This window comes from Alligator sinensis, unplaced genomic scaffold (assembly GCF_000455745.1).
Source record: "Alligator sinensis unplaced genomic scaffold, ASM45574v1 scaffold210_2, whole genome shotgun sequence".
NCBI lineage: Eukaryota > Metazoa > Chordata > Crocodylia > Alligatoridae > Alligator > Alligator sinensis.
In genome coordinates, this window is record NW_005841946.1 from 1126949 (window position 1) to 1151067 (window position 24119).

General features: G+C 46.8%; 1 protein-coding gene across 2 annotated transcripts in view; it reads left to right on the top strand.

Annotated features, from left to right (window-relative positions):
* Positions 1-24119, top strand: part of ALDH1A3 (aldehyde dehydrogenase 1 family member A3) — a 50372-nt gene that overhangs the window by 10463 nt on the left and 15790 nt on the right. For both annotated transcript variants that reach the window (XM_006020070.3, XM_025199601.1), the window contains exons 3-9: positions 1921-2061; positions 6602-6731; positions 9091-9152; positions 12727-12855; positions 16968-17081; positions 20269-20371; positions 22280-22464. In XM_006020070.3, the coding sequence (XP_006020132.1) occupies positions 1987-2061; positions 6602-6731; positions 9091-9152; positions 12727-12855; positions 16968-17081; positions 20269-20371; positions 22280-22464 (798 nt within the window). In that variant the 5' untranslated portion in view covers positions 1921-1986. The remainder of the gene's footprint in view (positions 1-1920; positions 2062-6601; positions 6732-9090; positions 9153-12726; positions 12856-16967; positions 17082-20268; positions 20372-22279; positions 22465-24119) is intronic.

Here is a 24119-nt window from a genome sequence, read left to right on the forward strand (position 1 = left end):
GGGGTTCGAAGTGGAGAGCCTGCTGGGGTCTTCTCGTCTGTGATTGATGGGGCCAAACAGAGTAGATGACAGCACTTGGGTCCGTGTATGTATGATGCAGCCGGAGTGACCTTGGGATCGGCACCACACGGTCCTTCCAAGGCCTCCTGTGAATGCAGCCGGCTAGATCCAGCATGCATGCCGGCAGGAGGACTCCCTCACATTAGCTGCCGTGTGCTACTTCCACCTTAATTCTGGAAATAAAACTAACCTGGGTCTCTGACAATGCCCTAGCCTGGCCGCTGCCCTTCCAGCAAGGGTGGAGTCCTGCTTTCAACTGCTTGGGAAAACAGGCTGATAAATACTGTGTAATCCTTTCTGTAAAGAGAGAGGGGGCCAAATGCCTATTGGGTGTGTGTAAGCAGATGCCACTTCAGGCGGTGGTGTTTGTTGCAGCCTCCTTTGCAAATCTTCATGTCTAACTGCTAGTGATATTACTTATCGTTGTGTGTGCGCACATACACGCGCGCACACCCCTCCCCTGAAAGCATACGTTCATTATAGAAACTGTAACGTGTATGCTAGAAGATGTCGTACAAAACAGGTTTCCTTGTAAACAGTTTGATGTGAAAGTCTATTTGGAGGCATCCTGAGCTATCTGCAACTCCTACCAGTTTCATTGGAGTCACGGTTTTGCCTGTATTTTAAAAATATGATCAATGTACAGTCTAGGGAAGTGGAGGCGGGGAGGTACAGAAACTAATGAGGCAGATGTTGGCCAGAGTAAGCGTATGAAGAGTATACAGAAATGGAGCCAAATCTGCTTATTTTACTTCTCTAAGTAGCAATAACCACTTATGGCTATGGATCCCTAATTACACTAGCTGAGGAACAGGCTCTCAGCAATGAGTAAGATCACTTACCAGCCTTATGTAATGGGGGACAACTGGTTGTTAAGAAACTTGGTCTAGAGTCCTTAATGAATTTGATTTTTTTTTAATTTTTTTTTATTTTTTGGGGGGAGGGGTGGTGAATTGAATTATCTTTGACTAGAGTAATTATGGGTTTGCATGGGGGGAAAAATTGGTTTGTCTAGTGGGGTCTGGGAACTATAATTATTCCCTTGGCTAAAACCATAATAATATCCATGCTGCAAGTGCGTTTTCTTTCCCACATTTTAGTTTTAAAGATATTGATCCATCCAGATTTGGTTTGTAAAGATGAGAATAACACCAGACCTCTTGTTGGAGCCAGAGGAACACTTGTCCAGTCTCTTAACACAGTGATTCTCATTCGAGTGCCATGAGATCTTCGTAAGGGCACTGTGGGGTACCGTGCAATATTAGCGCTGCTAGGTATGGGGCACTAAGTAATTCTAGCGGTTTCAAAAAAGACTCCATTGCATCAAAAACCGTTCTGACCTGGTTTTGCAGTCTCTTTGAGTTCTTCGCAATAGAAAAAAATAGGGCAATTCTTCTATAATCAAGAAATGAGTGAACGCTGCAGGCTGGCATTTTCTGAGGGGGTTCTGGAGTCTAAAAGGTTGAGACCCACTGCTCAGAAACTGTTTGGGGCTCGTACTTGGGTGCAGATGTTTTCCTCCTTCCGTCTTTTGGTAGCAAAGTAGGCGATACAAAAAGATCTTGGCCCAGCTCCATAAATGTCCCTGCTCCTGCCTGTAAAAGAGCTTCGCTGACTTGTCAAAAGAGGAAGTTTTAGGTTCCAGTTTGGCCAGGTCCAACGAGACCCGTTTCCAAGGACCGCGAGGTCAGTTGACACCTTGCAGGCTGAGTGCCAAAGTCAGGAGGGAAGTAGGAGACTTGGGGCAGGCAATCGGGCATCGCAGTAGCTGGGTCCTGCGAGTAACGTGCTCATGGCCGGGTTGTAGCGCCGAGCAGTTTTTGACCCTCTTTAACCTGCGCTCGTGTGTGGTTGCTCTAGCCCGACGTGGACAAGGCGGTGGAGGCAGCAAGAGCCGCGTTCCAGAGGGGATCGCCATGGAGACAAATGGACGTCTTGAACCGCGGGAGGCTGCTGCACAAATTGGCCGACCTCATCGAGCGAGACCGAGTCACTCTGGCGGTAAGTGAAGAGTGGCAGGCGGACAACAACCAGCCCTTCGTTCTGCCCTGCTGCGGACGCTGGGCAGCTGGGCCTGCTCGTGTTGTGTCTCGGGTGGTTTCTCTTTACACCAAAGGAGAATCGTGGTTGCAAAGAGATCTCATTTCCCAAGCCCCTGATTTCACTGACCCACGGAAAAAGGGACTTCCGAAGGAGTTGTGTGTAGGGGTCAACTTAATTCGCCGTTTCACAGGTTTTGTAGCAACTGCAAAAAATGGAGCTGTCCGCAATTGCCGGGAAGTATTGCATCGGCGGTGATTTCCCACAAAAATCAATCTTAAACAAACCGACCCAGTGTGTTATTCATATGATAGACTGTTTTAAAGTGTCTCGATGCTCACTGTGGTGCAAAGACAGCGAACAACCACGGCAGCTTGGATCACGTGATTGAGAGCTGGTGTCTGCTACGGCCGTAGACTAAGTGAAGTCACTAGTCAGCAAAGTGAACATGGTTTCTATTCAAGTTAGCATTAATTAGTATTTCTAAACTTTTTGTAGAATGCTACATATCATTATGATGATATAAGCTATCATTCATATTGTATATAAATTTATATTTATAATGTATTTCAATTTAGATTTAAATTTAATACTTCAATTTATCATACTATGATACTTATACAATATCATTTACTTCCCGTGGAATTTGCTATCAAATTATACAGTATATGCCTCTCCTCCAATTGGCAGTGAGGGGTGGGGCTGCTGGGAAGTGCCCATAAAATCGGCTCTTTATGCTGTGACCAAGCTGCAAAAATGGCTTGGTCTTGCCACGAGTTAAGTAGACCCCTGACTGTATGTATATTTTTAAGAGACATTGAAGGACTTTTTGGCTCCTTTAAGAAGAGCTACCAACATGAGGGCCCAAATCTAAATTCCCCTGAATTTAGCAGAGCTAAAACTTGGAAGCACAGCTGAAACTTCCCCCCCTCACTCCAGATTAATAGGCCTCTCTGCACCCCACCCTCATGCCCCAGGAGCAGAAAAACCTCTGGCTTCCTTAGAAAAGCTGCTTGTGCTCCAGCCCCATCCCCTCTATTTGATAACCTGACGGGGTAGCTGCCCAGAACCAATGGGCTCAAGCATCGGGGCTCAAGCATTGACCTTGTCTCTTCTCACAAGGAGCCAGGCTGGTTTATCCCCGTCAAGCTCCTCTTGTGTTTGGCCACTACATCGTCTTTCTGGCCTGCCCGTTCCAGCCTTACTACGGCCAAAGGCAGTCCCATTGCTGCTTGCCACCCAGCAGGATGCCCGTGCTCAGCACATCACAGAACATGTATGGCTGAAGTGGCATTGACTTGGCTTAAACTCCTTACAGAATTGGGGCCCTTGTGTGTAAAGGCAGTCAAGGTTGGGCCATCAGGGCCCGTGTCTGCCTGGCCCCGAGTGCCCCTGCACCCTTGGAGTCATGGGGAATGTGTGGTGCCCACGGGAGATGTCTTGCATCTTGGCATAATGCAGGGGGCTCGCACGAGTGATGGAGACGAAACGGGCAGCGCCCGGGTTTGCCAGCAGCCCTCGAACATGTCAACGCCCTGAGCAAACTTGACACTAGTGGTGCAAACAAACATGTCCTGCCTGAAGTGCAGTATCCTCCTCCTTGGCTACTGTCTTATGCTGGCAAATATTTTTCTAACCAACCTCCTAGATCAAACAAGCTGCAAACAACTCCCTCCCCATAAATGACAAAGGCAACCGGTTCCGTAGCATCTCAGAGGCCTGTTGCCCATGTGGAAGTCAGTGAAAAAAACCTCTGTCAGATTTTGGATGAGGAACAATCCTGCATTGTTGGAGGAGGACTTGATTGGCCTGCACCATCTCCACCTTGAGTTGATTTGTTTCTTGAGAACCTTAGAGAGGACAAATAACAATGGCAAGGTTGAAGCAACATGCTTGTCCTCTACAGTAAACCACATCAAAGGACTGTCTGAGGGACCCCACCTTCCTCTCTAGCTATTGAAGCTATTTTGGGTGGCAGGAAAGCTTTCATGACTCATGCAGAATCTTCCACCTGCTTCGCTGGGTTTTTTGTTTAAATCCGCTGTGAATTGACTGCTCCAGAATCACTGCATCTGCAGTGTGAATTGTACCTCCACCCTCTTCCTGTTGCTTTCCCCCATCAGCACCTTGTCCAATACAGGCCAGACCTAACCTGGCCTGATTCCCCAGTGCAGGTGAGTGCTGCAGGGCAGTGCATGATACAAGCATGGTAGGAGCACACCATGAACTCTTATGCATCTGAGAGAGTACAAATTTCAAACGTGAGATTGGAGACTGCAGATCTGGGTGCCTTCAAAAGGACCACTAGACCTGTACCTCTGTCTCTATTTATTTTTAAGATCATAAGAAAGTTGGACTGGAAAGGACTCCATGGGCACGTCCAGGTGCCCGTGAACGTTTGGTTCCCTGGAGACAAGTAGCGCTGGCACACCTTGCACTGCCGCTTCTTGTCCTTGGGGAACGACTGGTCCTCGTGCGCTTTGGCATGCAGAAAGTTACCCCACTTCGGGTAAGGGAGGCTGGGGCCAGCACTGTGCTGGCCCCAGCAGCCATACCTGGGGTCCTCCTGGGGCTCCAGCCGCAGCGATTCTGCTGTGTGGAGCCTGGCTGGAAGCAGAGCATGGCTCTAGGTGGGCCGAGTCTGTTTTTCAGCAGCACACACTGACCAAGTGTGTTTTGCTCTGGGTTGTTTTTTTTTTTTTCCCCCCGTGGGGTTTTTTTTTGGTTTGTTTTTTTTTAAGAACCCCCAGGATATCCAGGGGTCAAAAAAAACCCGGTGCAGCACACACTTGGGCAGCGCACCCTTGCAACACAGAGAACATCAGACTGTGAGCTATGTGACGCTGCAAATGTTTGCAATGCCACATACCGCACAACCATGCTCATCTGGCACAACCATGCCCCACAAGGTCATCTAGTCCAGCCCCCTGTTCAAGGTAGGATCAGCCCTGACTAAACCAACCCAGCCAAGTGTCTGTCTAGCCTCCTCTTCCAAGGACAGAGATCCTGCAGTTTCTCTAGGTAGCCTGTTCCAATACTTGATCATGCTTGTGATCAGAAAATTCCCCCTAATCTCCGACCCAGATTTCTCTTGCGGCAGCTTGAGGGCATTGCTCCTAGTCCGGTCCCCTAAAGCTACAGAGAACAATTCACCTCCATCCTCTCTCCCAAGATGGACGGAGAGAAATGGATTCATCTTTTTGCTTCTTTCCTATTAGTTGTTGTCCCAAGTATCAGGAATGTCGTGCCTGCTCTCGGAGGATTTTTTGAGGCTATTCTGAAGTTAACCACGTGACTGCGTGCCTTAGTGGATAGAGGATCCACCCTCTTCCTCCCTGCCCAAAAGGCAACACCAACTTTTATAGGGATTTGGATCTACTTAAGGGGAAGAGCTGAAACCCCTGTTTTGAACAGCTTGGAGCATAGGGGATATCCAGGACGGGACCCATGCGACTCGGCCCCAGCCCTGCTGGAAACGTAGATATTCTGACCCATCTTGATGGGCAGAGTCTAGTCTGCCTGCCCAGAGCCACACGGCCATAACACCACTTGCCAGTTCTGGTTTCTTTTCCTGGAATATATTTTATGAGGCCCTTCATGTTCCATAAACAAGCTAGGAAGCCCCGGTTGACCTGCTGTCCAGCACTTTCAGTCATTCCCCCTTACAAATTGCTACGTGGGTGGTTTTTGAAGCGGTGCCCTAGATTATAAAAAATATTCGGTCTCTTTAACAGAGACTGCTCAAACTGGATAATAATCCTGTCTGCTTAGAGAGGCAAGAGTCCCTTTGAGTCCTGCCTAGAACTTAAAGCTTGTTCAGGGCAGCAGGCCGTGACCTTATCTTCGTTTTCTTCATCGTCACCTTGTCTTATGACCTGATCATCATCTTCGCACAAACATGTTTTCTACTTTCCTATGGACAAAAAAGGCTTTTCATTGGTTATTTCCCAAAGCAAAATGGACTCCACAAAAAAATCAGGCAGGCCGGATTCAGATCTTGGAGATGCCAGGGCAGCGAGAGATTCACAGACGTTTAGGGCTGGAAGGGACCTCATGCGATTGTTGGGTCCAGCCCCTCAGCTCTGGGCAGGAAAGACTGCTGGGGTCAAGTAACCTCAACACAGTGTGCGTCCAGTCTCCTTTTGAAGAAGTGTGAGAATAAAACTTTGCATCAAAAGCTTCCTAACTTCTGAGCATCTGCACCCAGCTGATGATGCACAGCCATATGGTCCCGGGTAGGGTCTCCCCAGAAGATGCTTCTACAGAGATTCTGGATGTACACCAGAGCTATCGGGAGTGATTGTGCTCCCCGCCCCTAAGTATTTTATTTTAACTAGAACCATGATTATTGGGACACTAAACAATCCATGCCCGCTGTGTAAGAGGGTGAGACTGACCTCATGCATTGAAGGGAAGAGACTTTGTCATAGTGCATATATATAAAAAAAAAATTAAGAAAATATTAGGAAGTACTTGACTGTACATGTGATTTGTGTTGCAGACTTTGGAAACTATGGACACGGGGAAGCCTTTTCTTCAGGCCTATTTCATTGACCTAGAAGGCTGCATAAAGACGCTCCGATATTATGCTGGATGGGCTGATAAAATCCAAGGCAGAACCATTCCAGTGGGTAAGTTTGACGAGTGATCCTGAACTTGCAGTGAACAATTCCTTCCATCTGGAAGACCAAGGAAAGATCGAGAGAAACGGGGCAAGGACTTTCCATTCGGAGACCTGGGAGTGGGGTGGGGAAAAGAAATTCCTTATAGAAATATCTTAGGATTTTATATTAAGTTCTGCACTTTCCGCAGAACTCTAGGACTGTTCTCTAGGCTATGGCAATTCCTTCCCTGCTAAAATAGTATAGGATGGATTTTGAAAATGCTATTAAAAATGGGTGTTAAATTCTTTAGGGTGTCAAGATCTGTCAACCTTTTTTTAAGGGAAATAGTATGGTCCCCCCCATTCAGTCCTACAAGGAAAGTGAGGAAATAAATGTTGGAAGCCCCAGGACTTGGCTCTTTTAAAGCTAAGCAGGACCAGTCCTGCACTGACAGGGAAGTTAGCTAAGTCATCCATTGAGACTTGACAAGGATTGTGATGGGGAGCAAAGTTGGTGTTTGAATCCCACTTGGTGCCTGCAAAATGCACCTTCCCGAATGAAGGAGTAGCATGGCCATGAGAGATTTATTTCTGCATGCATACCTGCTGTATGTGTGTGGAGGGGGCAGGGGCTGGATGCAAGCCACAGGGGAGGTGTTTAATGTGCTGCCTCTGCCCCAGACACCCATGTCACGGGACTAGGAGGGTGGACCCGAGAGAAGATGTCAGTGGGCACCTAAGTGAGGACAGGTGCGGCTTCAGGGGCAGCAAGTGGTTTTGTTAAAATGACAAGGGTGTTAGCCTTGTGACGGAGCTGCTCGTTGCCTCTTCCTTTCTTTTACACTCAAGATGCCCGATGGGATTGGCAGAAAAGAGCATTGCAAGGAGGAGATTAGATGATGCTTCCTCGTTCTGGTGCCTCTGAAAGACTGAAGTTGCTGTCCCTGTACAATCAGCAGTGGCTTGAAGGGTTAGAGTCCAGACCAGGGGTGGGCAAAAAGACAGATCCAGCCAGTGGTCAGACTCCATTTCCCAGTAGCCCCTGCCTGCGTCGCTGTGGCCAGTTTCCATGGAGACTTCAGGAGTGGTGGGACCATGATGGCGTGGGCCAGGGTTTCCATGGAGATGGGTCCAAGCAGCGCTGGCAGGGCGGGGAGCTGCTCCGGGGCCAGGGTCGGGATCTTGCAGCAGTGACAGCATGGTCCGGAGCTGGGGACAGAGCTGCGATCTGCCCGCACACCCCTGCCCAACACAAGTGGGCAGTGGATTGCAGCTCTGCCCTGGCTCTGGCCTGTGCTGTCACTGCTGCAAGGTCCCGGGCACAGTCCCGGAGCAGCTCCCTGCCCAGTTGCATGCCCTGCCAGCACTGCTGTGTCTGGCCTCCTCCATGGAAACCCTGGCACTGTCATGGCCCCGCTGCTCCTGGGGTCTCCATGGAAATTGGCTGCAGCAATGTGGGAAGGGGCTCCTGGGAATTGGAGTCTGCCACAGGCCTGATTCGGCCCGCGGGCTGGACTTTGCCCGCTCCTGGTTCAGACCTACACGAAGGAAATCGCTTTGTCGCACTCATTCGGTGTAGCTTAAAGATCTGCTTCCTACAGAGCAGCTCTCTCTCCTTGCTCAAGGTTGCATCCAAAATCCATCATTTAGAGCTGATCAAAACCTTGCCAGCAAACATTACCAGCAAAAATGGGGGTTCGCTGAAAATCATCAGAGGAAAATGGATTTGATTAATAATAATTAAAAAAAAAATCTTAGCTTTGAAGTTTACTGGTGGAAAAACTAAGGTGAATTTCATTGTGAACTGCAAGTTTTGCCATATTATTTGAATAAAGTAAAGCAAACTTTTGCTTTGAATCTAATTAAAATAAAAATATCGAGAGATCTGTTTTTACAATTCTGTCTTTGAAATATTAATTGGAAAATCCTGCCTTCAGCCAAATCTAATTGTAAAAAGCATTGATAATTCATTGTGCCCAAAAAAATCAATGAAGAACTGCACTCTTACTTGGCGTGTCCGAGGGGCAGGGGATGTCTGGGAAGAAGTGAGTAGCTGGATGTGATGCACATTTTGAAATTCACAGACGACCTTCAACAAACCCATATGAAAGACAGCATCGTTCATCCCATGTGTAACTAGGAGTTGAATGGCTTCCTAGCATGCACACGTCATTTCCATCTCTGCCTGATTCCATGATCTTTTCAGACTAGATTCAGCTAATTTAATGACTTTATTAATAGAGGGCTTCAGTCTGTTTTATATAAAAGCGCGTTACAGTGTTCTGTGATTTCATCCCAGACCAGTGCAATACATATGTGCAGTTATATAGCCCTAATGGCTTTGATTTTTTTTGATCCTTTATGTTTTGACTTTTTTTGTTTTGCAGATGAGAATTTTGTCTGTTTTACCAGGCACGAACCGATGGGTGTCTGTGGGGCTATCACTCCAGTAAGTAGAGGACGTGCTATCCGATAATACTCCCCTCACTCAAAGAAGCTTCATCTTCATGTTGGTACCCTGAATGTCCCCTGCGCTTAGAGAAATGTATGCGTGCCCCCACTTTGCATTGCAGCCGTTGTCTTCCTCACCAAGTATGACTGGTCTGTTGGGAACTTCCTTCAGAGCAGTGTGATGAAAATTTTTGACTTGGTAGGGAAGTAGAAGCTGCTCTGTAAAAGGGAGTTCAGGGTCTCCTCAAACAGTGGCTTCCACCATGACACTTGAGTCATCAGAGACCACGTGAAGGTCTCTTATTCCTCACTCTAAGTCCCTTCCTGTGTGAGCTGGGCTGTCGCAAGCTGGCTGTCCCTGCATTTATGTGCCTGGCTCCGCTACACTGTGGTTTTGGAGTCTGAAATCATGTTGTTCGGTCATTTATCTTCAGGGGTTCCCATCGTTCCGCTTTTAGCTGATCAATGCCTTTTTAAATTTTTTTCCCCCCAGCGGGTTTATCTTGCTGGGGAGATGTTGCAGCTAGTTCTCTGAATGCTTCCAGTTTAGTAAGTGCTGCTTGGTTGATTTTAAACAGGCAGTCAGCAAGACTTCAGTGCCAGAGTCATACATGGCTAATGGCTGTAAGAGGTATCTAAAGCCCTTTGTTAGCAGAGAGGCACAGGCTAGTGCTCAATTAATCGAGTCTGCTGGAGTGTGGTAATTACCCTGCTCCGGTAGGCTCCTGTGTCTCGTGTATCTGTATCCCTACACTTAAAATGGCAGTGGGAGTGCTTGAATTAAAGCTCGTCGAACAAGCTTTAGTTCAAGTGCCCCCCACCACCATTTTGAAGGGTGGGCATGCTGATAGAGGAGATGCTGTGGCGCTTCAGAGTGGCTCTCAGAACTGCTCTAATTAAAGTGCCACCCCTCGCCCCCAGAGCGCACATAAAAGTGCCCTAAGGTGCCACCATGCCTTGCCTTCTGCCTATCCATACTCATATGTCATTCCCTTGATTTAAGTAGAATTCAGCTTGGAGCATTGTATTAAATGAAAATACCAAATCAGGGTTAGTGAATTTTAAAATGGGAGCCTTTGAAAGGTGAAATTTAATATAGTCTCATCTGGTGATTTTTAAAACACCCCCCCCAAAAAAACAAAGTCAAAATAGTCTCTTTCACTTTGGATGCTTGGAAGTAGAATAATAGGATCGTAGAAAATGAGGGCTGGAAGGGACCTCAGGAGGTCGCATCTAGTCCAACCCCTGCTCAAAGCAAGACCACCCTCAACTAGATCATCCCAGCTAAGCTTTGTCGAGCTGGGTCTTAAAAACCTCCAAGGATGGAGATCCCACCACCTCTCTGGGTCACCTGTTCCAGTGCTTTATTACCCTCCTAGTGAGAAAATTCTTCCTAATATCTAACCTAAACTTCCCTTGCTGCAACTTAAGACTGTTGCTTCTTGTTCTGTCATCTGCCACCACTGAGAACAGTCTCTTTCGAACCTCTTTTGAACCCCACTTCAAGTAGTTGAAGGCTGTTATTAAATCCCCCTCGATCTTCTCTTCTTTAGATTAAATAAGACCAGTTTCCCCAGCCTGTCCTCAGAAGTCATGCCCCCCAGCCCCTGAAGCATTTTTTTGTTGCCCTTTGCTGCACTCTCTCCAATGTGTCCACATCCTTTCTATAGTGGGGTGCCCAACAACTGGACACAGGACTCCAGATGTGGCCTCACCAGTGCTGAATAGAGGGGAATATTTACTTCCTTTGTGCTTCTGGGAACGCTCCTACCAATGCAGCCCAGTATGCCATAAGCTTTCTGAACAACAAGGACACATAGCTGGCTCCTATTTAGATTATTGTCCTCTGTCACCCCCAGGTCCTTTTCTGCAGAGCTGCTGCCCAGCCAGTACCAGTGTGGGGGATTGCAGGACTTTGCACTTGTCCTTGTTGAACCTCATGACATTTCTTTTGGCCCAATCTCCAATTTGTATAGGTCTCACTGCATCCTAGCCCTACCCTCCAGGGCAGTGGTCTCCAACCTTTTTATGGTGAAAATCACCTTTTGTAAGTAAAGGGCACCCCAGGATCTACCGCCTCACCCTCATTAAGCAATATTGAAAGAATCCTCTTACACTTGGGATTGCTTAAATCTAGATCAACTCTTTCATGATTTAAGAAATGATGCTTCCAGTTTACTGAGACTTGACTATACTCGGCCAGTGATACCAACCCTCCTTGTAAAGCACTTTGGTGCTTTTTTGATCACAGATCTCCTATAGCAGCTCGGTGTTACTATAACATGCTGACTTCTGTTTTATCCAAAGTTGGGCTGCCTTGCTCAGTCCTCACATGTACAACAAGCACAGCCAAGGGGAGGGAATTTCCTGTCAGGTTAGGATCATGCTCCTATATTATGGGTTTGCTTTTTGTGCAGGTTCGAAACTTGAGATCTTGGCCCCATCCAGGAGGATTTGCAAGAGGTGGCAGGTAGTTGCTAACCTGGCCAAGTTCCCAGTTAAGTGGGATGGAGTTTGTGGGGAGAAAAGTTGGTCCCCATATGGAAAAGGCTGAGAAATACCATTCTTTTGGATTTAAAATTCTGCTTTGTCTCTTGGTGGCTGTGCTGGTGTAGCGCTCATCTTGTAGACATTACATTACTAATGTTAAGTGTGGATTCCTGGATTCCTAACGTACTTGGCTTCTTCGTAGATAACTGAAGGTCCTTGGCGTGAGTCTTGACAAGAGGTCCCCTTATGGTTGGCTGGTTTCCAGCCTCCCTAAAGCAACATTAATTATTTTTAATGAAGAAATCTATTCTGCTGCCAAGTGAACTCTCTGATTATCACCCTGAGCTAGTTTTTTCCACTCCTTGCTCAGATTCCAAGATATACAAATACGACTGACCAGGAACGAAGCTAAAGAGAGAACCAACATGAATGGGTTCTGAATCCTAAACAGGAATAAGAAAACTAGTTAAAAAGAAGCAAGCTAAAATTAAATACAAGTCCTCGAGATTCAGAGGATACTTTAAAACCAGTCTTTATTTATTTTTGTGTTCTTAACTAGAAATCTTGCATGGATTCCAGACTTCTTGGTCAATACAGCAATATGGGAGAGAGCTAGAGATTTCCAGAAAGCAGTTTCATCCCAAGCACCGTCACTGTTGTACTACGCGCATTTGTGATGTTGCATAGCGTTCTGGTGGACCTGGACTTGATGCCAACCACAGGGTCAATCCATCACCAGCTCAGCTCGCAGCTGAAAACCTATGCCAAACAGGGTCAGAAATTCTCCTTAGGAATGGACTAGTTAATGCAAAGGTTTGCGCTCCCTAAGTAGGACTGGATTAAATCGGGTGTTGCTAACAACTTTTGCTGCAGGGAAAATCCTGGAATAGGTGTTTTTTATAACCCATCCAAACACATTACACACGACTGTAAGACAATGCAGTGCTCTAATGATGGATGTCCTTCCAATAGTGTGTTCTCTTTAGCTGGTAGATATCTCAGAAGCAGGAGGAAAAGGCTGCGGAGAGGCACATGCATACATGGCTTTTGAACACTAACTTGGTCAATGTTATGCTTTTCAGTGGAACTTTCCATTGCTCATGCTTGTTTGGAAGATGGCACCGGCACTGTGCTGTGGGAACACACTGGTTATTAAGCCAGCTGAGCAGACTCCCCTCACTTCACTCTACATGGGCTCATTAATCAAGGAGGTAAGTAACCTAAGCAATGTGTTCAGCAGGCTCATGCAACTTGCTGTTCCTCTTTGACACTGGGGCCAGTTCAAAATCTAGCTGTAGCTCTCTTTAGCTCCCAAAGATCTTGTTGCAAGCAAGACTTGAAAGTCTTGCAGATGAGAAGAGACAGAAAATGTGTGTGTTTCTCTCTCTTTCCCACCCCACGTCCTGACTACTCTGTCTATCCTTATCGATTCATCCCCCTCTGTTTTATCTCTTCAATAATGCCTCATGTATATAACAGCAGGCATTTGCTTCTTGCGGTTGTATGCAGCAGGCAAAGACTTGCAGTAATTTAAAGGGGATAAGGCAATTTGTGCAGTCAGTCGTGGTTCAAGTATTTTGTTTCTAATATGGTCAGTGAGAATGTACGGGGTTAAGTTTTTTGCCACCTTTTTACTCTTCTGAGTGAGATGTCCCAGAAAGCCTGGGAGTGATCACAGAGCTGAATGCTACTTGGCATGAGGACTAGCAGCAGACTTCAGGCCCTCTGAATAGGAGCCCAGTCCTGCAGCTGTTTCATGTGCAGAACTCCCACTACAGTACCTCATTGCACTGGCTGCATGCAGATTTATAAAGGACCATGGGGCCCTTCCAGAGGCAGTAAACAGATGTCACAGTTGTCACGGTACTGGTTGACCCAGTATGTGTCCTTCAATGAAAATCGGTGCATCCGCACAATGCCTTTCAAAGCGGGTTTAAAGAGCAGGGTCCTGGTAAACTGACCGTCAGCCAGGATGGCTCTGGGTTTGGCTGGAGATTGGAGCCGTCTGGGCAGTGGCTGACAATCAGGTAATTGTCGAAACCCGGTGCCTGGCAGCTATGGCTGGGCTGCCTGGCATGGGTGATAAAAGGCTCCCTGCATGGGGGGAAACTGCCAGGCTTTCCCTGCTGGGGACTTTAAACCTTGCCGGGGAGTTTAAACCTTGCTGGGAGCCTCTGTCCTGGCATAAGTCCCGGGGGCAGGAGCAGAAAGATGTTCTGCACCAGCTCTCTACTCCTCCGCCACCATAACCAACAGATATTGGCCTGGCCCCAATGCACCAGGACTTTTAAAAACCGCATGTGCAGCCCGGCTGCTCTCGCATGGCTTTCTGACATCCTTGGCACATGGGGACCCCATGATCAGGGAGCATCCCCCCAGCCCTGGGGTCCTTATGTGCCTGGGATGTCTAAAAACTGCATCTGCAACTCAGCTGAACTGCCTACACAGTTGTTAAAAGTACCAGTGCACTGGGGCCAGGGCCAACAATCAACTGATTGTCGGGTGCTCATGGCCTTCAGGAAGTGACACATGAGGACCCCAGGATCAGGGAGAAGCTTCCTGATCCTGGGGTCCCTAAGTGCCAGGGCTGTAGGCTGCACTGCTTCTCTTCAGTGGTGAATTCAGCCAGTGCACCATAACTGTAAAGATGTCCACTGCAACGAAGTGGGGCATGCTGTTGGTAAGTGTTGGCCCAGCTCTTCTGGGCATTTGTGGTGTGACAAGCAGCAAAGATGTCTATACACTTGCATGTTGTCCCTCCATAAAACATTTTGCAGTGCCACAAGGACGATGTCCATTCACAGCCAGAATGTGATGGGCCAATCCTCGTACTGTGGGGATTATACCCTAGAGCAGCTGGATCTGGCCCAGAGAGCTGCTGAGCTACCAATGAGCCAGGGAGACTCAAGGTCTGGATCTGGCATGGGGTGAATTTGCTACCCTGACCTAGAGCTTCAGCCTAGAATCAGTACTTCCACCTAGAAGCAGTACTTTGCTTACCCAAAGGATGCAGGGTCCGTTGGACTTGGGATTCAAGCTTGCCAGAACCCAAGCATCACAGAGCAACACTGAAGGTGCTTGGTTCATTGTAGGACCAGGTGACCCCTGCACAAGGCCCACCCTTTGCATTTGAGATGGGGGTGAGGTCCCAATTCCAAATCTAATTCAGGGGAAAAGACTGAAGTGACAGAAAACCAACATGCTTAGGTGAGCATCCCTGGTCCAAAGCACCCAAGATGTTCAGTGTAATGTGGCATAGCTCAGGACACGCGTCAGCCTGAGAGTTAAGGTAAGTGATTTCTCAGACCAAATGGTGGGGGGCCAAAGGTACCCAGGCCCTCTTTGCTACTCGGAGCCTGGGGAAAAAGGCAGACTCATACCACAGTGTACTTTGTATAGTGCTTTCACATCCTAAACCTCACATGCCCAAAATGAAGTGACTTTTCAGAGGTCAGAGGATTAGATGCAGAGATGGCAAAATGACTCGGCTGTAGACTGGGAATCAGGACCTATGAAGCCATATCTCTTCCCAGTCACCAATACTTAACAGCCACAGCTTCAGTAGCACCGACTGGGAGTCTCACAGAAACCATTTTTTTTTTAAAACTCTTCTACCCTGAATGCTTTCCCTATTTAAATACCAATCTGTCCAGCCATCGCTAACCATCAGACAAATAAATTAAAATTGTGTTAAATGGAAACTGCTGACACGTTTGAGTCAAAGTTACCATAACATAAACCTAAAATAAGGGGATTTTCTTAAGTCATAACACATGGCATTGATAACGCTTGGAATTGATCTTTTTTCCCCCAATTAACAAGCTGAATTAACTTTAACTCTTTGTACTGATCAAAGCAAAACTTCTGGCTCTCATGTGCATGTCTGAGGGGGGTGGGGAATGGAGGATAACGATGTCTGTTTTTTGGGGGTTGATCTGAACCAAAACTTTGCTTCTCTCTGCTTCTGTTCGGCTTCCAAACCAAAAGGACCTACTGCTCACACATCTCTTCACGAATTATTTTCATGGGACTTGACCAGTGCAGGTACAAAATCTATTTACCTACCTTTTGTCATCGTGATGGCTGTGAAAAACCGAATTGTTCATGTCATCTGTTGCACCAAAAAACACCTACCCAAAGATCAATTGCAATTTTGCAAGGTAGCTTGCAAGTTAATCGTTTCCTTTTTTTTTCTCCTATCCTAAATAAATTTGAATCTCACTTGATCAATCCAAAGAAGCCTGTAAGTGCAGGTGCCTTTCCCTTATTAGCCCTAGAAAGCCGTGTCACTATCTACAAGAAAGAAAGGAAACGGAGCGATGGCCGGGTGTTACGCGAGAAGGTTGTTTGCCTGCATTTCCCAATCAAAAATGGAGTGTAGCCAACTTGGAAATGCGTACTGCTCGGAGGGGTGGTGCGTTTCGGAGAGCAAAGAAAACCAGCCTGGCTGGGCCAAGACGCACTCCTGTTTCACTCAGATTTTACCAAAGTTTGGCCACTTGTGTTTTTTGGCAAAAACGACTAGGTGGCTAATAAATACTGTAAGTGTGGTGGAAACTGGCACGGGTCTCTTGCCATCTGCGCTTGTCTTCTTCTCACTAACACCATCCTCTCATGGTGTCTTATTGACTGCTTTAATCCCTCTGGCCCCTGGAGAACCACAAATGTCAACTTGAGGATCTTTCCATTCAAAACAAACTTCCAAGAGCCAAATGTTTGCCTCCGGTTACCCATTGACTAGGGCTCAGTCGCTGGCTCGGGGGGTTAGACTTGGCCAGAACACTGTCACGTAAAACAGACCTGCAAAATTTGGCTACACCTATACTTGCCTGCCAACTCCAGGTACTATGTAAGGGTGTTTGACCTTTACCGAATCCACTTGGGAGCAAACAGATTGCTGGGAAGTGGTCTGGAAAACCCTTCTTCATGCGGGATTGTCTGTTTGGTAGACAATTTGTAGATGCTGTGTGCTGCTTAAAAAGCTAATGTTTCGGATTTGATGAGTGCTTAGGCCTTACTTGATCGTAGTAGGAGTGCCCTCTTGTGGGTAAAATCAGGTGTGTGCGTAAGTGTTTACAGGAGTTGGCTTTTCATGACAACTCGAACTCCCCGGGGCAGGTTATAACTCCTTGAGACGCTTGCATGGAAAATAATAAAGGCATGCTTTGTTAGTCTGATGGAAAATACTCCTTTAATAGTAGCATCATGCAATTCATTTAGTGTGCTGTGCCTCGGATCCAGAATAAGCATACCGTTTCGTGAGTGCTGGGAGGGATTGTAAGTAGTCCTTACTACCCCCTTTCTATGTTTGATTCCTTTCCAGGTGGGATTCCCTCCAGGTGTGGTAAATATAGTGCCGGGATATGGCCCCACAGCTGGGGCTGCCATTTCTACCCATCATAACATTGACAAAATAGCTTTCACTGGCTCCACCAAGGTAAGTGATCGATTGCTTCTCAAATTGGCCTTTATCCTTGCTGAAATACAATGTTTATTCTCCTAAAACTGGCTGTGCCTGCCAGACTGAGCTGTTGTAACTTAATGCAGTTCTGTGCCTTCAAAGAAACGGCGCTGGGGATTGTATATAGATTTTTGCAGAAGTGTCTCAGCACTGGCCTTACTCCCCTGCGCCTATCACCACCACCAAAGGGTTTGCCATTGACTTTTGTGGTCACAGAATCGGGCCAATCTGTAATGCTTTTGAAAATCTCACACGTCCATCTTTGTAACTTTATTCTTGCCACTTTGCCAAGTCTTTGGAAGGCTGTCGCCCACTAATGGTGCTTGTAAAAGAGCTTGGTCACGTCAGAATGATTGAACACATCATCTAAACCATGTTGTAAATAGCCAAAGTCTGAGGGACCGATGTTGTCCAACAGGTAACGTCCTGTTTCCAGTTAAGAATATTCAGAAACACTTTTCTGCTGTCCTGTTAATCGCACACTACCTACTAAGTCTTTACTGCTGTGTCTTTGTTCTTGCTAATTTTGTCATTGACTTAATTGGGATAGTTAGTACTATCACCTTCATCTATGTTGCTGTAGTATGCCATACGGTGACATAGCGCATTGCTATGCACCGTAGGGCAACGTGTAGATGCGCCCTAAGAATCCTAATTGGCTGTAGGCGCAGGATAGAGGCACAATCCTGCCTTGGTCTCCCAGTGCTTTAATTTGTAGCTAGCAGGTTGGGGGAGAGTAGATGGTAATCCTTGGCCAGTGTTGAACTTGCCTATTAAATGGCGATCATCAGTTGCAAGCAATCCATTTGCTGAATTCATTTGCAATTTCAGGGAGGTTTTGAGTGGGGCACTGGCCAGCAAAGTCTGAGGGAGGATGAGAGCAAGTTGCAAATGGATCAAATCAAAATTTGCCAATCGGTGTGAATTTCTCCCCTCCCGCACTGTGTTTTGAGTCTCTGCCCATATCATACTGCAAGAAAATTTATACCCAGATGTGTCTTCACTTGCTACATGACCAATGGCAGCACTCGGATAAAGGCCAAACATTTTACATGAGGTTCATTTCCTACCATGCCACATGTTGGACATGTTTGTTAGGGATTTCTTCCACTCCTTTTCCCTGAGTACGGGCATCCTCACTGAGCGATCCAACCCATTCATTTTGACATTCACCACATGCTTATTATAATTTGCATAATTATGACAAATTGCTCCATGCCTCTTGCCTCGTTCCCCAGCACTAAAGGTACCTCTCACTTCTGACACTCCAAAGGCAGCCAAATGTTTTGCATTTAACAACAGTACCATCTAGTGGCTATCATAGATGTATATATTCCTTTTGGTTGTCCCAGAGAAGTCTACCGAGTGTACTTATTTCTACACAAAGACTGTCAACCAAAATCATAGCATGTGCATGTTCGGTATCATTTGCTGCGTCACTGGGTAAAATATCTAAAACATATACACTTTGTTAGGTGGAAATATTGTTTTAATTTTCACAGCCCCAAATCTTATGAACTTTAATTTTTTTCAAGAAGTCATCGAACACTTGATAGACTCACTTCTCATAAAAACCAAAACAGACACAGTTGAGAGAAGTAGTCTCTCCAGGGCATTGCTCTAAGGGTTTGGTGAAATGCTGACCCCACTGGGAGCGTTTCCATTGACCAACGCCAACGCGTGGCTTTTGCTCCTGGTGTTTTGCTTTCATGATTTGTGCGAGTGCCGAACGACTTGTGAGGTGCTCAGCTTCTACATTAATAATGGCCATTTAAGTAACTCAGGTAGGTATTTCTAATCAATTTAAACCTTTGGTTTTCATGCATTAGAAAACTGCTTGCTTTTAAGTGATTTGTGCTTCTGTCTGTTGTTACAAAAATATCAGTCTTGGCTTACCTGATATTCCCTTCTCACTTCATGCTTTTCAGCAACGAGTTCAGTTAGTTGGCTGATTTGGAACAAAACTACCATATTATGCCTTAATTAATTTTGTGACAAGGTTAATAGTGCACATTAGTTTCCATGCTGTTACTGCTATCTCGAGGGATAGACTGGTAGGCTGACAGGAACACTGTGTCCTGCCAGTTGGCAAACCAGATGACAAAAGAATGCAAACACGTTTTCAATGACTCTCATTCAGTGTAACTGAAACTCTTTTTTGGTCAGGATTGTCTTTTGCTGTCAGGAAGAGAGGTTCGACACGGGGGACAAATGGTTTGAAATGGAAGCAAAGCATTTTAATTTCAGACTGACCGACTTGCAGATAGAATCTCGCAGGAAAAATGTACAATGAAAAATGTTGAATTATATAATGTGGGAGGTGGTTTTGACTAACCTGAAGTAGATGGACAATTAATTATAATTATACCCCTTGTTCTGTAAGAGACAATGACAAAGCAGCTGTAGCCATACTTTAAGCATAAAACTCACTGCCTCCAGTCATGATAGGTGTTGTCTGATGGCAAAGTTGCACGTTACACTGAGATGATCCCAAATCTGTGGAGCGTTAAACAGGATTAAAGTTAGAATCTAGCATGAGCAGTCGTGTTACGGGTCAATACCGTTTCTTGCCTGCACAACTCGGACTTGCCACCAGGGGGCTGCAAGCAGGGGAGTGGCTAGGAGCCAGGATACTTGGGGGAAGGGACTGGGAGCAGTGTATCCTGGGATGCTGGAGGACTGCAAATTGCTCATTTTATCTCCATGGAACAGACTGCCCAGAGTTCAACCTTGCCTGAAGAGGCGTAACTTGGAGAGGCTCAGCAGGCAGTTGGTACAAGTTCATGAGCTTTCATATGTAAATGCTTAGTATGATCTAAGTGTAACGTGTAACTTCACCCTGAGAGATCCTACTTTTCCATAATAAGTTTTTCACAGTGAGCATGTACTGCACACGTTCAATTATGGTGCCAGATTAGCTCCTTTCTAAGCCATTTTAGTGCATTTTGTCGCATGTGTAGGAATGGCAGCACCAGTCCGATAGGCCTATAATGTGCCTGGTGGTGCCCCTGTTTTGAGAGCCAGCAAATCCAAAGGGGCTGGCTACCTTGAATGACCGGACCTTTTTCACTGTTGGCAGTTTCAGAGCCTGTTCTGCCCTTCTTAACGTAGCTCTGGGGTTTGTCTGCAGAGTAACTCTGTTCCCTGTGTGTGCCAATGACAGGTTGGAAAACTGATCAAGGAAGCTGCCTCTAAAAGCAACCTCAAAAGGGTGACGTTGGAGCTGGGAGGGAAGAACCCCTGCATCGTCTGTGCAGATGCCGACTGTAAGTGCTGCTTGCATTGCAATCCCATTGTTAGTATTTAGGGACCACTGTGACAGAGTATAGCCCAGCCTGCTGCACACTGGACAAGCACGTTATGCCAGAGGGTGTGACATGTCTCCCTATACCAGCAAGGTTTTCTTCTAACGAAGGGTAGATCAATATGAAAAGGAAACAGACTGACGCTGCCCTTCCTGGACTAACACTACCCTCCCTGCTGGCAGCTGGCCTTCTTTGCTGAAGTGTTGTATCCGCACACTCCTGTTCTTGCACCGCTGTCTTTGCCAGTGCTACAGCACCCACTGACTTGACCCTTCGGGGAAATCAGTCATGACATTTCTTCCAGGGGTTTGTTCGATGGTCCTACAGACATGCACATCTACTGCCCTGCTGTAGGCAAAGTTCTCTGGGTAAATGCGATATCTTTTATTAGGGTTGTTGGTTGTAGCCATGGTGGTCTAAGGGCATAGGCAGACAAGGTTCTTTGGGTAGATGTGATCTCTTTTATTAGACCAACTAAATAGATGGACAAATTGTTCTTTGCAAGCTTTTGGACACACACGCCCTTTTTCAGGCATTGGGCGGGTCTGCTGGTGTTTTGTGTTCTCCTGGGTGGAAAGGAAGCCAATACAGCCTGTCCTGCTGTACGTATTTGCAAAGTATGCACAAAGTATGCAAGATAAAAGTCATTAACGTTTCCCCGGGATGCTGCTGCGTAGGTCTGTAGTCCATCACAGCTCATTTGAGTTAATTGCCAGTTGTTCCCAAGGCAAGCAGGTCAGGCTGTGTGCTCTGCTTGGCCATCTACCTGCAGAAGGGCAGCAGTGCAGAGAGGGCTACATGTGTCAAGGGCTGTGTTGGTCCTGGGTTTGGACAATCTGGCCCATGAGGACCACTTTGAATGAGATGGCTGTTTACAGGCTTGCTCAGAGAAGTTGCAGCAACTTTCCAAGGCAGCTGCTTCTGCAAAACGCTTGCAGTTGCAGGTCACCAGCAGAAAAGTGGGTTCCCACCAGTTTGAACCTAATCCAGGAGACCCCTGTAGGGCAGGGCTGTCCAACTGATGGCCTGCAAGGGGTTAAGTTGCAGCCCCTGGGCTCCCACCTGGCCACCGCTCCCCCATTTCTCTGGCTCCAACAGCAGCCAGAGTCTCTGGACTTTCCCTTTGTCCTCCAGCTGCCACTTCCCATCTGTGCAGGGGGTGGTGCAGAGAGCCGGGGGTGAAGCTGGGGATCCGTGATTGCTTCCTGGCACAGCTGTGGGGGTGGGTATCTGCAGTGCATGTCCTGTGGCTCACCCTTCTGCTTAGAAGTTGGACAGTCCTGTTGCAGAGGATCTCAGAAAGTGAAACCATAGGTACTAGCATGAGCCGCTAAGTCAGCTATTGAGCTGGACACTTCATCCCAGAACTGCGTAACAATGGGGCTGCTCAAGTCCCTAATTGTTACACTGGCGGTGCCCCAGAAAGGTTTGACTTTTAAAGCCATGAAGGTACAATGGCAATGGATTTTGATAAGAGTTGGCAACCTATGTACAGGGCAAGTCCCACCTTCCCAAAGGCAAGGGCTACATCCTGCCACCCTGAGTGGGCCTGCTTGTGGAATAAGGCATTGCTCAGAGGGAACAAGCCTGACAGAATGGGATTGAGCACAAGAGGAGAGGTGGGGCAGGAGAAAATTGGACACAAGGGGATTCTTCCTCATGTAGGAGTGAAGGGGTCTGGTTTGAAAGCCGTGGGGCTGTTTCTTCCACTGTAATTTATGGGTGCCCTTGAAGTGGATTTCAAGGAGGTTTTGAGATCAGGAGAAGAGCGGGAGATGCAACAAAGATGAGCATGCACACTTGAAACCAGGACTGAACACTTCCACAGTGCATCCCTGCTAACCTTCTTCTGAACTGCTTATTTTTTAGTGGACTTGGCAGTGGAATGTGCCCATCAAGGAGTTTTCTTTAATCAAGGCCAGTGTTGCACTGCTGCCTCTCGAGTATTTGTGGAGGAGCAGATCTACCCAGAATTTGTCAAGCGCAGCGTGGAGTATGCCAAGAAGCGACTGGTTGGAGACCCGTTTGACGCCAGGACTGAGCAGGGGCCCCAGGTAATTATCTGCCTGAGAATTATTCTGTTCTCCTTGGGCATGTATTATTTGCAAGGGCATGTGGTCCTAGTTGAAGTCCTCACGGGTGACTAATAGATCGTGTTGTTTCTCTCTTCTAAACATCAATTAATCACGGCTGTTGACATGTCGGCCTTTTACACAAATGTATTTGAAGCTGGATGATAAAACCGGCTCCAAAGCTGGGTTGTCTTATTGTATAGTAATACAAACCATATTGCAGGAGCTATATTGTGTTCTCTGGGTAGAACCACATAGCTGCAGAGAGGTTGTTTTCCAGCTACATGACACACCAGTGATTCTCTCTACTCTCCAGAGACGTAGTCCGATAAAGTCAGAGAACGCAGCCCAAGAAACTCGAGTCCCTAATGCTCAGAGATCCTGGGAAGAGACTTCAGTTGAGTTGCGGAAAGTGGGGAGAGAGGATACCAACCTAAATGGCATTGCAAAGATTTCCTGCTCCACTTACCCTTTCCTAAAGGCAAAGAAAAAGGGGAATTTGTCATTCTCCATCATCATCTAGCTTAGCCACTTTGTTCAAAAACCCACTCAGCCAACTGCTCTGCAGCGCTGGTGCTTTGGCAGAGGCCAAAAAAAAAAAATCCCTCCAAAATAATTCTAAGTTTTGTTCCAGTTCTGGAAGTCTGGATTTTTCATTGTTAATCTGGAAGTCTTAGGCTCTCCTTCTAGCAGTTTAGGGTATGAAGCAGACAAATTTGACATCTCACATCGGGCCTGATTCTACCAGATGCTCTGACTGTGAGTACTGACTTATTTCAAAGGGACTACTTGCATGGATTGCAGGGATGCTGTGGAAGTTACTACTGAAAGCAAGTAACACTAACAGTAAAGGGTAGATGATAACTCTCGGACGTTGTTAGAGCATCCCCTAATGGCTAGTACGCTGAGGCTACCTTCTGGTACCTGCTCTCTCTCCAAGCAACTCTGCGAACACTCAAGTCTGTAAGTTGCTATTAAGAGTCTGGCCGAGCTTCGTAGAACCTGGCAGATGGAGAGGCTGGTATTGAGGCCCGGGTGATGATCACCAGTCGCAGATAATAGGGCCATGCATCCTCGTTGTCACATATGTGACGCATTGGTAGGTAGCAGGTAGCCGAGTTCGCCCCCTCCTGCATTTCTCTGCATGCCGACCTTCAAAACAAGGAGCTCAAGATGGAGGAGGAAAGGGCTGATTTTGGAGCTTTCATGTGGTTCCCAGTTTGACAGAAACCATTTCCTCTGTCTGCATGTGATCAGAACAGCTGTTCTGCTGGAGTCTGGCTCTGGGACAGCCTGCATTGCATTTTGGCAATGGGAAAGCATACACTTCAAGTCCATAGGAAGAAACAAAAATAAGCCTTCAAAATCCATTAGAAACATCAAAAAGTTGTGGGTTTCTTAAATAAAATTTTTAAAAAAAAAGAGAATCTTCCAAAAATAGTTACCAAGGGCACAAAGGCAAGATCTTCAGCTGGTGCGAATCATTGCAAGCACATTGAAACCGGGCTAGCTTGTCCCTGGCACCAGATGGTACATCTGAGCCCTATTCCATGGTCTCACGCTGGTCCTGAAGGCGCATGTGGAACTGGCAGCTACACATTTGGCCCGGTAGGTTGACTGATGGGTTTTGTTTCCTG